The sequence below is a fragment of the Lonchura striata genome, chromosome 1, assembly GCF_046129695.1.
Source record: "Lonchura striata isolate bLonStr1 chromosome 1, bLonStr1.mat, whole genome shotgun sequence".
In the NCBI taxonomy this organism is placed as follows: domain Eukaryota; kingdom Metazoa; phylum Chordata; class Aves; order Passeriformes; family Estrildidae; genus Lonchura; species Lonchura striata.
In genome coordinates this window covers 24240344-24254913 of record NC_134603.1, presented here as the reverse complement: position 1 = coordinate 24254913, position 14570 = coordinate 24240344, and the positions used below count along the sequence as shown (strand labels likewise).

The window sequence follows — 14570 nt, the reverse complement described above, 5'->3', positions numbered from 1 at the left end:
TGATGTAAAGAAAGTCATTTAACCTCAACTTTTAGCAATAAACATTTGTCTGAGCGCCTGACTTGTGATTCAGTCTCATTTATATTAATAGTGAACACTCATGGGTGTAACTGGAAGTGGTGCTTGGGAAAGATTAACAGTGCAGTATCCTAAAGCACTGAGACAATGCAGTCCTCCATGATTCAGTCTGCACCATCCATAAAAGTAGGGCCTTTTGGTGTTATTCTCTGCCTCAACTCGCACTTTATCTTCTAGAAAGTGGAGGTTACACCAACTTTTTGTCTCACAAGGATGTTGTGAAACATAATTACATCTCATAGGCATTCAGATACTATCACAATGAGCACCAGAGGAAAAAAAATAAGCTAATTAATTCAAAATAGTTTGAAAAATACGCTGAGAACAAGGTGTAGCTCTGTAACTGAACAAAGAGGTGCAAAGAAACTACTGAATAGTGACTCACTGAGTTGACACAGTCCATTCTGTGAACTGGCAAGGAAGTCTACAAAAATACAATCCTTAATCATGTACCTAATGATGATACCGAAGAGAATGTGGAAACTGGGTTCAGTTTGTGTTATTTGCGATTTTTTGAACACTTGAGTAGTAACCTTTATTTGCAAATAGAAGCCTTCTATATACAGTGACAGAGCTGGTGAATGTACTTAATTCAAACATTTAGGAAGAATCCTCTCATCACCATTTAATGAAACATTTACCTCTTAAGCATATCAACTATAGAGGAGGGAGGATGGAGAGCACATACTTTCAAAATTACAGCTCCATGGCAGAAAACTATTCTTCCTAAACCTCTCAGCTGTCTAAAAATCCAACTCCAGCTTTCACTGTAAAAATTTAATGAACTAAGCTGAAAGCTTCTGTCAGGTCTACAGAAATAGATGTGCAAGTCCTATTATCAAAGGAAAAAGCAGCATCATTGAGAATTTTGAAAGGCTGCAGGCATCATTTGGTGCAGTGAGCCAGATCAGCTCAGTAAAACATTGGAACCAGTAAAATGCCATCCAAATTGACTGTTTACTATACTTCTTAATGTTGTCATCCACACCAAAAATTGTTTTGATTAATTTGTCAAGTAAAGGGGTTTTTACTTCAAAAAAAAAAGCAGAAGTGAGACCCCAAAGCAAAATTTATTCTTGGATTCTGTAAATATTGAATATTATTGCAATAAATTATAGTTTAAATGCGATATGAAAATATTCCAAATATTTAAATTACAAAAAACCCCACATTTATATTAAAAAGTAGTTAATAGACTATTACACAATCACAGGCTAATTGTAGCCTTCTCAAAAAGCAGTCCTTTTTGGAAGCAGTTTGCAGAGATAAAAGTGTTCTTCCTTTTGTGCTTTGTGTTTAAATGTAAATGGAAGGTACTCAGCTAAACCCACATGTGATATTTTGAAAATATGTGGTTTGGCATTCTCTTAAGCATTTCTTATTACTTCTGTCATTTTTTTTTTTAGAAAACTATTAGAGAACTGTTTCTGCACTGTACAAAATCTGTTTCTGAAATGCAAAGACTTAGATCTGTAACAAAAAGAAAGCAGGCAGAAAGGGATTTATTAAGATTATATATCCTTCATATTAACATCTGTTTTAGCACATACTGGCAGTAAAAACACTTTTAATGTTCTGTTTGTTAATGGCCATCTTTGATTTTCCTGGATTGTAGTAAAGAGTCCTTAAAATACGAGTAATCATAAAACTTATGCCCACTGTCACAAGCATGAAACACAACATATTCCTGTCCTAAATTATTTAAACAGGACTGTTTAAAATTTATAACATTACCCTGGGAAGAGGCACACAAAGGATGAGTCATATTTTTTAGAATTTTCATGTGTTATGCAGCAATGATTACTTGCAGAGTGGCTGATGAAATATTTGGAAAGGGGAAAAGTAATCTTTCCAAATCAAGTTACATAACTTTGATTTACATAAATGTAATCCATTCAGTAGTCCAAGTAGAAAAGTAATATTTATATTCCAAACACAGAAACATAGAGCTTTAGTTGTAATTCTTACTAGGAAAGCAAAATAGAGCTGGGAAAATGAAGGAGGGAACAGAAGAAATTCATCACTGTAGAGATATGAGGCATTTACTTTGTTGACTCTGAAAACTGAATAAACTTAAATTGCATAGAAATTCCAATGCAAACTAATAAGATGATTCCATGCAGGAAGCCTTAAATTCGTGATGCCTTTAGCAGACCCTAGTTTATGTCAACCCTACCTATTTTTGGTCCTGAGCTGACCACTTATATAAGGAAACGCTAGAAGACATGGAGATGTGGCAGCTTTCCATCAGCAGCCCAGCTCTACTTGCTATTCCCAAAAGACTGCTTTGACCCTTGGTGCCATTGGAAAGCCTCTGCAGCACATGCAGCTCTTTTACCAACTGCTCCTGTGTGTATCTCGTTGGGTATATGTATGCCTACAAATGTAAGTGCATGGGCACACTCATGAGAGAAGGATGAGATTTAGAAAAAGACTAAATTTATCTCTATTTCCTTTGAAAACAAGCTTTAGAGATGCCCACTAGATCTTCAGAGCTAAAGTATCTGAAACTCTCCAAGTAGACTTAAGTTCTGTACTGCTGAAAAACATCTTTAGTGCCATCTCAAATGTTCACTTAGGACTTGTGTATTATCAAAACTCAAGTACAACAAATTAGCACATACAGTTACATAACAAAAACTATTCTGAAATTAATAGATTTTATCTAGCAGAAATATTATAACAAACAGCAAAGGCAAAATTCCCTAAACGAACTTAGCCCAGTCTTTTTCTGCACACACACTGCAGCACTCTTAATCACAGGGTTACAACCCATATTTTCCAGGCTATTGCTGGTCTTTTTGGAAAAGAGCTGGGCCATTACCCATCCATTTGGACAGTCCAACAGCTCTGAAATCCTTATTGCCCCAAAAGAAGGGCACGTGTGCTCGAGATCCTCATTGTCACCTGCAACCTTCTGGAACTAAACAAAGTGGCTTCCTCACTGAGGTGTCTGTCCCATTATTGGCAAAACTACAGACACATTTTCTTGCTTTCATTCAATGTGTTCACAGCTGAGAACTCCCTGATCCACCCTCAGGAGCACAATGTGCTCAGACTGGACAGGCTTTCTTAAGACACAGTTATTATGGACTATGTCCAAAGTGTAACAAACTTGTTCTGAAAACTACCACCTTCTGTGTTAATGACTTACAAATTAAGACAAACTTGAGTGAGGTTTTACAGGAATGGCCAAAGACCAGCTTGATGCCAAGTTTCAAATACTTTTTCAAAAGCACAGGGAAACTGGAACACTACAAAGAAAGTATGATAAAAATTCAATATATGCTAAACAGAGTATTCTCCCTGCAATTTGTTTCACAGGAAAAAGATGAGTCATCAACAAACACATATATAGAACACACACTCTAGCCTGAAAGGAGGTAACAGCATAAAGTAGCTTGGCCAAATTGACAGTTAACTACTAAGGTCATATTGTCAAGTACAAGCTACTGCCAAAGCCTCCTCACAGTGCAAAGCAATGCAAACTTCACTTGGGTGAAACCTGCAGAGGTTACAAGTCAATTTTGTTTGGGGTGGCTTACAGCACAGCCTGAAACAAATGCCATATTACAATGGAGACCACGGCAATAGCAGTATAACGTACTGCTTTTAATCCTGTATCTCTGTTACATACCACACATAAAAGCTTTCACTTTACATAATGGTATTCTTAATAGTATCAACAAGTAGCCTATGTAAAATTTATCTGCAAACTGCTGCTGAGCTATGATAAATTACTTCTTTCACATGACATATTCAGTGATTAATAACAAATACAACACGACACTACTGCAAGTTTTTATCTGATGCAATGCAGGATAAACAATATTGTAGCAACTAACCACAGGCAGTTCAACATCCCTTCTCCCTATCCCCAAACTAGATAAACATTTTGTCTAATTGCTTCTGTTAAGTGAAAGCTAAAAAAAAAAAATTAAAAATCAGTCATTTATAAGCTAGTTTACTTATTTCAAGTATGTAGAAAGTTCCAAACTTTGAAAATGCATTTATTTTGAGAAATTATTAGTAATATAGACAAGGCTCTTACAACAACATACAAAGCAAGCATATGTCAACACACAGACTACTGTAAACAAAAGGACAGCCCTAACCAAACTGGGCCCAGAAGTCAACCAAATCTGGTGGGGCAATGTAAGTCAGTGGAATTGTTTCTTCATTGTATTTATGTCAAATTATGCTAATTATTGTGCCTAACTATAAATGAAAATCAAGAGCCAAAAGGGAATCACCAGAAAACCATGACTTGTTAAAAAAAAAAAAAAAATTTGCATGTGTAAAATACAAAGAAAAAAATTCAGTAGCAGTTTCCAAATCTGCTGTTTAAAGAGCAAATAGAAATCATAAATTATGTGGAGTAACTGCTGATTAAGTATTCAATTAAAATTATATTATATTCTTCTTGTGTGAGTAATACAGAGTTAAACAAGATGTTATACTGAAGAGATATTTGGATGCATCAACAAATCATTCTGTGTAGTCACTAGGATAAAACAGTGTGAAAATCCCATAGCATGGAAGAAAGGCAGGGACAGTGGGGAATGCCAATGCCTACAGATGGCTGAGCTTTCCTTGGGTTCTCTGACCCTCATCCACTTCCCCACATACACAAATCAAAAGCAAGGTTTTCAACTATTTTACCACTGGACAACTGTCAGTTTTACAAGAAAGAATCCATATTTTGTTAGTTAGCATTCAATGAACTTCAGGAAACTCTATATTTAGTATGGAGAAAAACTTCACCCAGACAAACTGGATGCCATTTAAGAGCAAGCATCACAACACACAGGTTGACACCAAAGTGAATACTTTTAGTTTTTGCAGAGGTAAAAAACAGAAACAGAGGTCACAGAATGATTGAAACTTAGTTCTATACTATACAGACAGCTAACAGACATTATTTTAACTACTGTAAACAGCACTTCTTTTTTTTTTCACTCTAAGACACAGGCAGTAAGATTTCTCACATTATTAAAGACCTGGATATTGAAAACAGTCTAATGACCTTACTTGTTAGGAATACACAGTGAGAAGCTATATTTAATGCATTTTAATGCTAAAAATGTTCTTTCTAGAGGTCTCTTTTTATTTTCATAAGCAAACTGGAAAAGTAATCAACATCTTAGGAAAACAACATTTTATCATCTTATTGAGAAACCGTTTTATTATTTTACTGAAGTTAAAATTGACATGGAAGCATCCTAAAGCACTTTAAAAAAAGACATAGGAAATTTTAAAAGGCAGCTTAGCCAGGCAGCCTGGGTAGCACAATCTTGTTTCTTCCTCCCACTCAGAAACAACTATCATTTAATTATAAGGAACTTAATGGCTTTAACTACTGGAAATCCAGTGAGCAAAGGTTTGCTGAAAGATGACTGTATGCAAGTATTTTCAATGTAAAGGGAGAAAAAATCCCAAGTCAGAAAGTGTGTAGAAGTATAAATTAAAGAAACAAATTTAAGCTAGTTAGGTGGAAAATATTAGAAAACAGGAGTATGACAAGTACAATTAGCTACAAGCAATCTCTCCCAGTCTTGGAGTGTTCTCTCCTACCCTTTTTACCTGGTAAGAATTCTCATCTAAGGCAAGCATTCCACAGAAATCAAAGGCTTACAGGGGGAAGCAGGAACAAAAAAACCAAGATAATTAGGTAGCAGTGATGACATTATAGACTGATTGCTAGCCAGTGACTTGGATAGATGAAATTACACAAAATGCTATCATAATTATCACAAAGTTATCATAGGTACAATTTTTTATTCTAATACTAAACATAAATTCATTAGATGTTTAGCATTAAATTACTCCTTTAGCCTGTTTATTGCAGTTATCTTAGTAGAAGGACATGAACATATGGTAGAAATTCATCCTTGCCTAAATTATTCTACTTGTACTCTACATTATAAACATGCAGAGAGGGAATGGCACTGCCAGATGTAGCAAAGGGAGTAAGAGGATAAGAATGAGGGCGAAGGAGGGAAGGGCTTCCTACCATCCCTTTCACACATGCTAGCACAGTATCATTTGCTGGAACAGTAAAAATTCATAGCACTTCATGGTCCAGAATGACCAGCAACAGCTGTGGTGCATGTACCCAACATTAGGAATACATGGAAAAAAATCAGGAACAGACACAGAGAAGTGAGAAGTCTGACTCAGAAAGATAACCTGATACTGCAAAGCAGATGTGGAGTGAGAAAGAAATGCAAATCCATCAACATAGAGAGGTCAGCACCACACTGAACTGAGAGAGCAATATAATGGCACTGAAGGAGGAAACACTTCTTTAGTGAAAGGAAATAATCATCTCACCAGTAAAGAAAGGAGCAAGCTCCATGGGCACTCAATACATACCTCCCCCTTTCCAAAGCTCCCCAAAAGTCAAAAGAAACAAAACTGAGAACACAGCAAATGAGAAGCATGAGATCTCTAACTAGAGGTGCTGCTTGCAGATAAGAACAAAAGTCTTCCACCAACAAATGACACAAAATCAGAACAATGAAACATGGAAGAAGACCAGCTATAAGGGGACAGGGCATTTTATTTCTTGACTCATTTGCATCCTTCCCCTTCCAACATAAAGAACACGAGGGAGAATTTGCTCTATGCAGAGTCCTATTTTAGCAACTACTTTGCCTGCCAGTTGAGAAAATACTATAAGCTTTCCCAGACTGAAAACTCCTCTACTTCTAGTCTTCGAAATAAAAATACCATGCTAGCAGAAACCCTGGAAGTCATATAGCATCACAAGAAAACATCCTAAAGTCTCCAGAGCATTTTGGTGGCGAGTGTTAACAGTACCTATAATTCAAAACCACTCAAAGACTATGAGCCGTATGGGAATTATTTTATGAACTGTTAAAAACTTGTTCATTTGCATAATACATAAGAACAGAAACTAGAAGTTAATTCCTTACCACTAGAAACTAGAATTCTGATCTTCAACTGAAATACATTTGAAAATACATTTTCAAATTTCGAGACAAGGGCAGATAATTTAGTGCTGTTTCCCATTTCTGAGAAGCAGAACAAATAAAATCTGTATTTATTTATTAAAGCCATAATTTTGATTCTTGTAAACTCGAAGAAGTGAGTACCTCCTTGAAGCATTTCCAGCTACACAAAAACAGATCAATGTCCTTGAACTAAGAAACACAGCAGAAAGCCAAGGACTGTACTAGAACAAAGGCCACTTATCCAGGCACCATCATTTTCCATTTTCAGTACACACAAAAATTCCCAGAACACTTACAGTACTCTCTTCTCAAGAAAACAAAGTATTGAGGAACTCCAGATTGTCAACACCTGTTTTCACTGTTCTATAGTTTTCCTCAGTTTGCAAATAAAGTATTTGCTTCCCTTTACTCTTCCTACCTGAGACTTGTTAAAGTTATCTGGGCAGTAACAGTCAAGATTATTATACCACAAAATTTAACGGCAATTCTTTAAGTTCCATTAGCTTCTCAACTACACTTACATGCTTCCAGTCTTCAGCTTTCAGTAAGTACCGACTCCTGTGGTACCTGATTTACTCAGAAGACCAACAAACAGGTGCGAGGCTTACCTCATTGAGAGTCTGCTGATGCAGACCAGTGCCCCATGCTTGCATGCAGAGGTTTGTGGGAGTGGAGAAAGAAGCAAATTAGGGAAAACAGTGATGACAGGAGTGAGGAAAAAATAATCTTCTTCCAATTGCTTTTGTTCATTCTGTTGTTGAGGCCCTCTGAGATGGGAGGCACCAGAGGAGTTACATTTCCTTTGTTCTTTTTCCTTGATGCTGTCCTTCATTTCCTTTTCTTGATGCAAAGGTTAGAGGAAGGGGAAAGCATTGTTACAGGGAATAAGGAGTCAGAGATCTAAGGCAGTTGTGGATCCATTCACAACAGGCAGGAGACTATGAATTATGAAGAAATTAATCATCTGGGACTGATATTTTCCACGTATTTTTCTTCCAGTTATGAGCATTGATCATAACTACAGAGGAAAGAAAGAGCTCCTACCAGGACAGACAAGAGAATCAATATTTCTTTCATTTGGGGCTTTTTATTTGAAACTAATTGAAAGATTGGAGCAACAGGATCTATAAAATGGACCCAGAATAACACAATCTTGTGTTGATTTCAAGTCACATGTTACTTACATACATAAACTATTTTATTTCAGTAGCTTATAGTCATAGTGATATTGATCAAAGGCACCCGCAACTGTCTTGGTTGCACATGCACTGCAGTAATTATGCATGCAAATGAGCAAAGTAGCTATTTAGGTGGTTGATCACCAGTATAATTACTATAACTGAATACACAATCATGGTAACTGTACACACAAATTACACATGCATGCAGTTTTAAAAACCATTCATTGTCTCTATTTTGATAACATCCTATGGAAATACTTCTCCACTGGAAACAATTAAAAAGTATTAACTTTTTAAAAGATGTACATTTATTCAACTGTCTACTGAACATTAAAAAAATATAACAATCCAGTAATTCTGCTTTCCAAGCTGATATATCAGCCAAATGTCACTACTGTCATAAGATTTACCAAGTTGAAAAGAATAAAACATTTAAACATGGCCTCTTATTTCTCCTTCTTATATGCATTTATTTACCTGCAACTTCATTAAGATATTAAAGGTGATTATTTGAAAAAATAATGCATATGACCAAAATTTTTAACAAGAACTGAATTAAATTTCCATTAGTTCATCACAATTTTAAAGGTAAGTAGAAATATTTTTAAAATTTGGCTTTTTATCAACCTGAACACTTAAACATGGATTTGACTGTACTTTAGACCAGAAGAGTTGGTGCATTCAAACCCATACAAAGTATTTTTCTAAAGTACTTAAACAACATATGCTGTCATGTCTCAAGCCCAGATTTTGATCCATCCATATTAACATAAAAAACAATTTTGCATTTATTATTATTTCAAAGAATATGACAGAAGTAATAAAATATTTAGATTTAGCAATATTTAGATATTGCTGTATTCTGGCAGATCACGGCGTAGTCGTATTGCCTTCAGCTTCTCTACTTTGATTTTTGTTCGCAACAGTTCTTCTTCCAGTTGCTGCTTTCTTTTCAAACCATCCCTTTTTTCTTGGACATAAAGACCAATTTTTCTTTGGTTTTCTAATATTATTTGATGCTCCTCTTTCAGCATTTGTAACATCTGAGGGTCATAACCACACACTGGTCTAAAGCGTTCTCCAACCTCAAGCCTAAAAAACTCATCTCTTCTTGGTACAGGGGAAGGAGACATCATCACTCTCATATCAACTGAAGACACCGATGTTGAAGGAGACCTTTCCATAATATGCACCAGCTGGTGTTCTTCCTCTTGTTCAAAGTTCTCATTTTGCTGTGAGTCTATAATCAGAGAAGGAGGAGGTTTGACATCCTCTTCTGACTGCAAGTCCATCATGACTGTTGCAGGATGGTGATCCAACATTGCCTGTGGTGAACTGGTACCAGCAATTGTTTCTTTATCGATACTAGCACTAGAACACACAAAATCATATTTAAATAATCCATTAAAAACTATTTCAAAAGGCATAGCTGTAAGTAACCAAAGCTTCATTTGAATACTACTCCGCTATCTATGCCCGGGATTCCATTTCTTTACCTGAACACCACTTGTGCCCCTCTTTCTTACCACACAGACAAAACCCTGTCCTACTCAGATCTTATTGTTCTAAAGGCAGTACAGAAAATAGAGAACTTGTCTGGTAGGCCCGTCTGACACTGAAGAAGCAAGAAGGGCTATTAATATCAAATGAAAACAAAAATTAAAAGGCAGCACCAAGTCATGCAAGTAATAGAAGAAAAAGTTTGTATAATATAAAAGGTGATTTTAAAAGGACATTAATTTAGGTAGAGTGGACCATGGCACAAACATTTCCATCTCCCAAACTTATTTGTCTCCCCCTGTTTTAATGTGCTCCCTGTTTCTGATTCATGCACCCAAGTATTTGGGTTTTTTCCCCAACATAAAATAATCACTAAATAAAATTACACAAAATGCCTTGAGAAAAGAAACCAGAGCCTAAAAGACAACCCTTGCCAGCAGATTTGGGAACCAAGCTAATCCATGTTCCTTCTTTTTGAATCATCCATCTTAATATTTCTTCTGAAGCTTCAAGACACAGAAATGTTTCCATTAAGAACAACCTATAGCTCTGTGCATTTATTTCTTTAAAGAACAACACCCACTTGACTCATCTGTCTTTGTGTAAATCCCTGAGTCAGCAGCATCTCAAATAATGATTTGGCATTGCACTGGCTTTGATGATGATAATGGTTCAAGCTGTTCCTGACACTTGTCTACCATCAGTTGTGTTTGAAACCCTACACTTCTGCACATCACTCCTTTATTCAGGTAATGCTTTTTTAAGCCAGACCAGCTTCTTGATCTATTACTGCACAGATCTACAAAGAATGCTTGCATGACTGGGATGGCAGTATAGAGTTACATGGGAACATGAATATATTAACTTGGGATTGACAGCCAAGTCAGTGCACTCTCTCATGGCCAGGACTGTCTAAAACAGAGGCCATAACTGGTGGTTGCAGACTCAAGACATTTCTGAACACCACAAAAACTGCTGCTAGCAGTCAAAGGCAGCAAGTGGATCCATGATAAACATAATGTTCACAGATACTTTACAATCCTGGAGGATTTGAGTCACCGTCTTAAATCTGAGGGTGAGCAATGGAGTTTTTCTACACCTCAAAATGTCTTCAGAGCCCTACAAGTCACACACTGAGAAACTATCTGATTATTAAACCACCATCCTAATTTGAAAGAGATGTAGGTTCAAATTCCCAGAAGCAAAGAAGAAATGTAATTTATACATCTTGTTCTCACATAAATGCACTACCTCCTTAATGAAAAGGTAGCATGATCATAACTTCTGTTTCTCCCATGGTCTTCAAAACTCTGGGTTTAAAAGAAACAAACAATCATAGTTGCAATTTCTGAAAGACCCTGACCTAGCCTGCCATCCATTAACATGAAAATGCATTTTCTATAATAAAAGCATGAAAGCTTCTCAATACTCAGTTACAAAAAGGCCTGTGAGGGTCAGAGCAATGTATTTTCCAAAAATAAAGCCTGTCAGCCACACAAACTATTCAAACTTAAGATTCTTTAAAAACCACTGTCCATCTGAAGCAGGAATTGAAAACTGACCTTTCATTAATCCCCTGAAGAAAAAAACCAAGATAATCTTAATTCTATTGACTGTTACCTGAGCTAACTACAGAGTATCAATTATATCACCTTACTCCTTTCCACCTCATGCCACAAAGCTTCAGTTTTTCCTACATGTTTCTTTCTCACATTGTTTTAGTCCTCTCATCATCAGAAGCATTATCCTGCACACAAATTTTCACTTGTTTTCCCCTGTGCTGAGTGTAATTCTGAGTTTTCCCCCTCTTCACAACCATAGCTTCTAATAAAGCTTCTCCCCTTCTTATTTGCTGGCTCCTGGCCAGCTTCTAGCCTGAGAAAAGTGGAAACAACCAGCAGGAGAAGCAGGTCATTCTGACAAAAGGAAATTGACAGAGAGCAGAAAGAGAAAGTAAGAGAGGTTAAATAGAAGGAAAAAAAAGGTGAGATTTTGTATAGCATGGACTAAAGCCTCTAAACAGTGAAAAACAAATCCAGCTCTTAATAGTGTAATCCACACAGAACCAGAAAAATTACCAAATCTTCAGGTAACTCTGATAAGGCTTTTTTTTTTTTTTTCCCTTAGTCAGCCTCTTAAGTGGAAAACAATTAGACAGCAAAGAGAAAGAAGGAATTGAGAAACAAAAGAGCTGCCTGTATGGTGGTTACTAATGCTGTTTCTGACAACTTGACTGAAAGAAAGACAAACAACAGTTACCACAATTGGGGCATGGTGTTTATAACCCTGCAGGCACCCATGATTCACCAGGTTTCATTTAATCACAGCGAGCTAGAAATTCCTTAAAGGTGCGATTAAGAATTTGGGCTCGTTATAAGTCATATTTCCCTCCTCCAAAACCTAAGTCATATCCTGGTGAGTTAAAACCCAACACCAGGTTTATAAAATTAAGAATAAAGTGCAATTTAGAAAACTATCAAATAATTATGTATTTGGGCAAACAAAAAAATAATCTTGTGAATTATGTTCTTTTCCTTCAGCCCACAGTGTAGTGGCTTTTCCTAGGAACAACCATTTTGGGTAAGCAGTAATCAAGTCAGTGTTCCCAGACCCATAAAAAACTGCAAAAATTGTTTAAATTACAGGAGACAAACTATGGAGATCATTAGCTCTTAATCATTCACTAAAAGTGTCAGTGCTTTTTATAAACCGATCTACAAACTAAAGTTCTGACACCATGGTTTTTTCCCCCTCCTTACAAAAGTTGGTAGTCAAGACACTGCAACCTTTATTAGCACAATTAAAAGCCTCATTTTGCTCCAGAGAATTCTTTGGAATGGTTCTTCCAGGGGCATTCATGAGGAGCAGCAGCACAGTGTCCAGTTGCTTTAGACTTCTTTACGCAAAGGACCCACAACAGAATATTTTTAGAGCATCTGGCATGTTGGGATTTAGACAATTGTTACTATTCAGTTCAAACCAGTGGCACCATGAATCCAATTCAGCGAGTGTGCGCATGCCAGCTTTTCTTAGAGTGTTACGCTGCTGCACTCACTATCAGCATATCTGATTAAAATACGGAAAGTTTGCTTCCCATTAATCTACTTGGGAAAATAAGAAAAATCCGAGCTTTCTCAAGGTTGCTGGGGAGTTATTTGACTTCCCTCCCCCACTCCCTAGCTTAGTTTTTGTATCTGGAGGAACCAAAATCCGACCCAGGCATTTTTTGATCCCTCAAGGACCAATACAGAACCAGCAGAGTGTTGCAAGTCAGATATGAGGGGCATTAGCCAGCTGTGGGAGAAAGCCTGCATAGTGCCTGCCTGTATTATGTCTGGCTCAAATCTAGACAGTGTGTCTCACTTTACTGAGCAGTAAAAAAAAGAAACCTTGCAAAAAAAAAAAAAAAAAAAAAAAAAAAAAAGAAAACTTCTAGTGCTGTACCTCTCAGTTTCTCCCTGTATTTAAACTACCTCACATACAACACAGAACTGCTTGGAGTTTAGACTGCAATTAGCTTTGCTCCAGCTTCAGGGAACCATCGTCAGTACAAGAAAAGTATCATTTAAAAAAACATTTGCACTCACAAAGGCATTGCAGTATGGAGAATCAATTTTTTTTTCTTTAAAGGGTTGGGATTAGCTAAAACATAACATGCAAACACCAAAGTAAATGAGAGAAAAAATGTGAAAAATGTTTTTCAGCTCTGTGAACTAACTTTATTAAAAATCTTATATAAACTGGTAATAGTTCCATATGTTGCAAAATGACTGCAGTATTACCTTAAATGGAGGAGAATAGCCATCACTTTGCCAGTGTTTGAATAATCTGCCTATTAAAAGGTAGGGGAGGGGTAGAGGTTGGAGCTACTATTTCTCTTTGATTCTCTCTTAACCCTCACTTTCCAGAGTATGACAAAGACTCTGAAACAAGCTTTGGAAGAGCTGAAAAAAATTAATGCAATGCTAAGTCAACATAAAGCTTCTCATAAAACAACAGCAGTATTATTTTTTTCATTGTTTCCCATTTGGGAATTTTCTCTGATAAACACTTCCTCTAGGTGCCTGAGCACAAGCAAAAGCATTACAAAGTAGATAGGAGGCGCCATAATTTTCATTCAGTAACAAAATAAAAAGAATTGTCTCACCTTTGAACACCGCTCCTGTCTCTTAAACACACATTGGAAATCTGTGGAATCATTTCCACAACTTTCTTGGTTGGCTCGGAAATGCTGCTTTTACAATCTGAGTGAGTCTCCTTTTGCTGCAATAGCTCCTGTTTGGCATATTCTTTGAGCCTCTTGTACAGCGTGCGCAGGCCCTGTGCAGTACGAGGAGGGCGATCTACTCCGATGGCATTGTAGTTATCAGCTATAATATCCCAGCATTTGTTTTTTTCCACTATTACAGAATGCTTATTGGTATGTTCCTCGAGAATTTTAACATACGGCTTCACGAGTTTTAGCAAATCGAGCTTTTCAGATAAGGTAAAATTAGAAGATCTGGCCTTCCCAACCATTGTTATCTTTGAATTAAGGAAGCCGTTCCTGGAGCCACCATGCAGTCCCTAGCTCTGCTCAGCTCTTTTTCACAAACAGAAAAAGATCAGGCTTAACTAGGCTAGTCTCATTTAGGCCCACGCCTACAAGGGAGGGTTTATTAAAATTCCTTCAGCTTAAACTGACGCAGGTTCAGGAAATCTGCTTAAGCCAAGCCTGACCTACATAAGGCTTCAGACTGAAGAAGGCGAGAAGAAACAAGCAAAATACACTTTTGTATGAAGAGACCAGACATATGCAGGATTTAAAAACATAAAGGTTTAAAGATTAGCACAT

The 14570-nt window shown here is 36.8% G+C and overlaps 2 protein-coding genes across 2 annotated transcripts in view; both read right to left on the bottom strand.

Moving 5' to 3' along the window:
* The window catches only part of RAD54B (RAD54 homolog B), a 62242-nt gene that overhangs the window by 30272 nt on the left and 17400 nt on the right, over positions 1-14570 (bottom strand). The window lies entirely within an intron of this gene.
* FSBP (fibrinogen silencer binding protein) lies at positions 8123-14492 on the bottom strand. The gene is made up of 2 exons (XM_021543214.3): positions 13884-14492; positions 8123-9607 (listed from the first exon to the last, which is right to left on the bottom strand). Exons 1-2 carry the CDS (start codon positions 14252-14254, stop codon positions 9082-9084), a joined length of 897 nt encoding a protein of 298 aa, XP_021398889.1. The 5' UTR covers positions 14255-14492; the 3' UTR covers positions 8123-9081.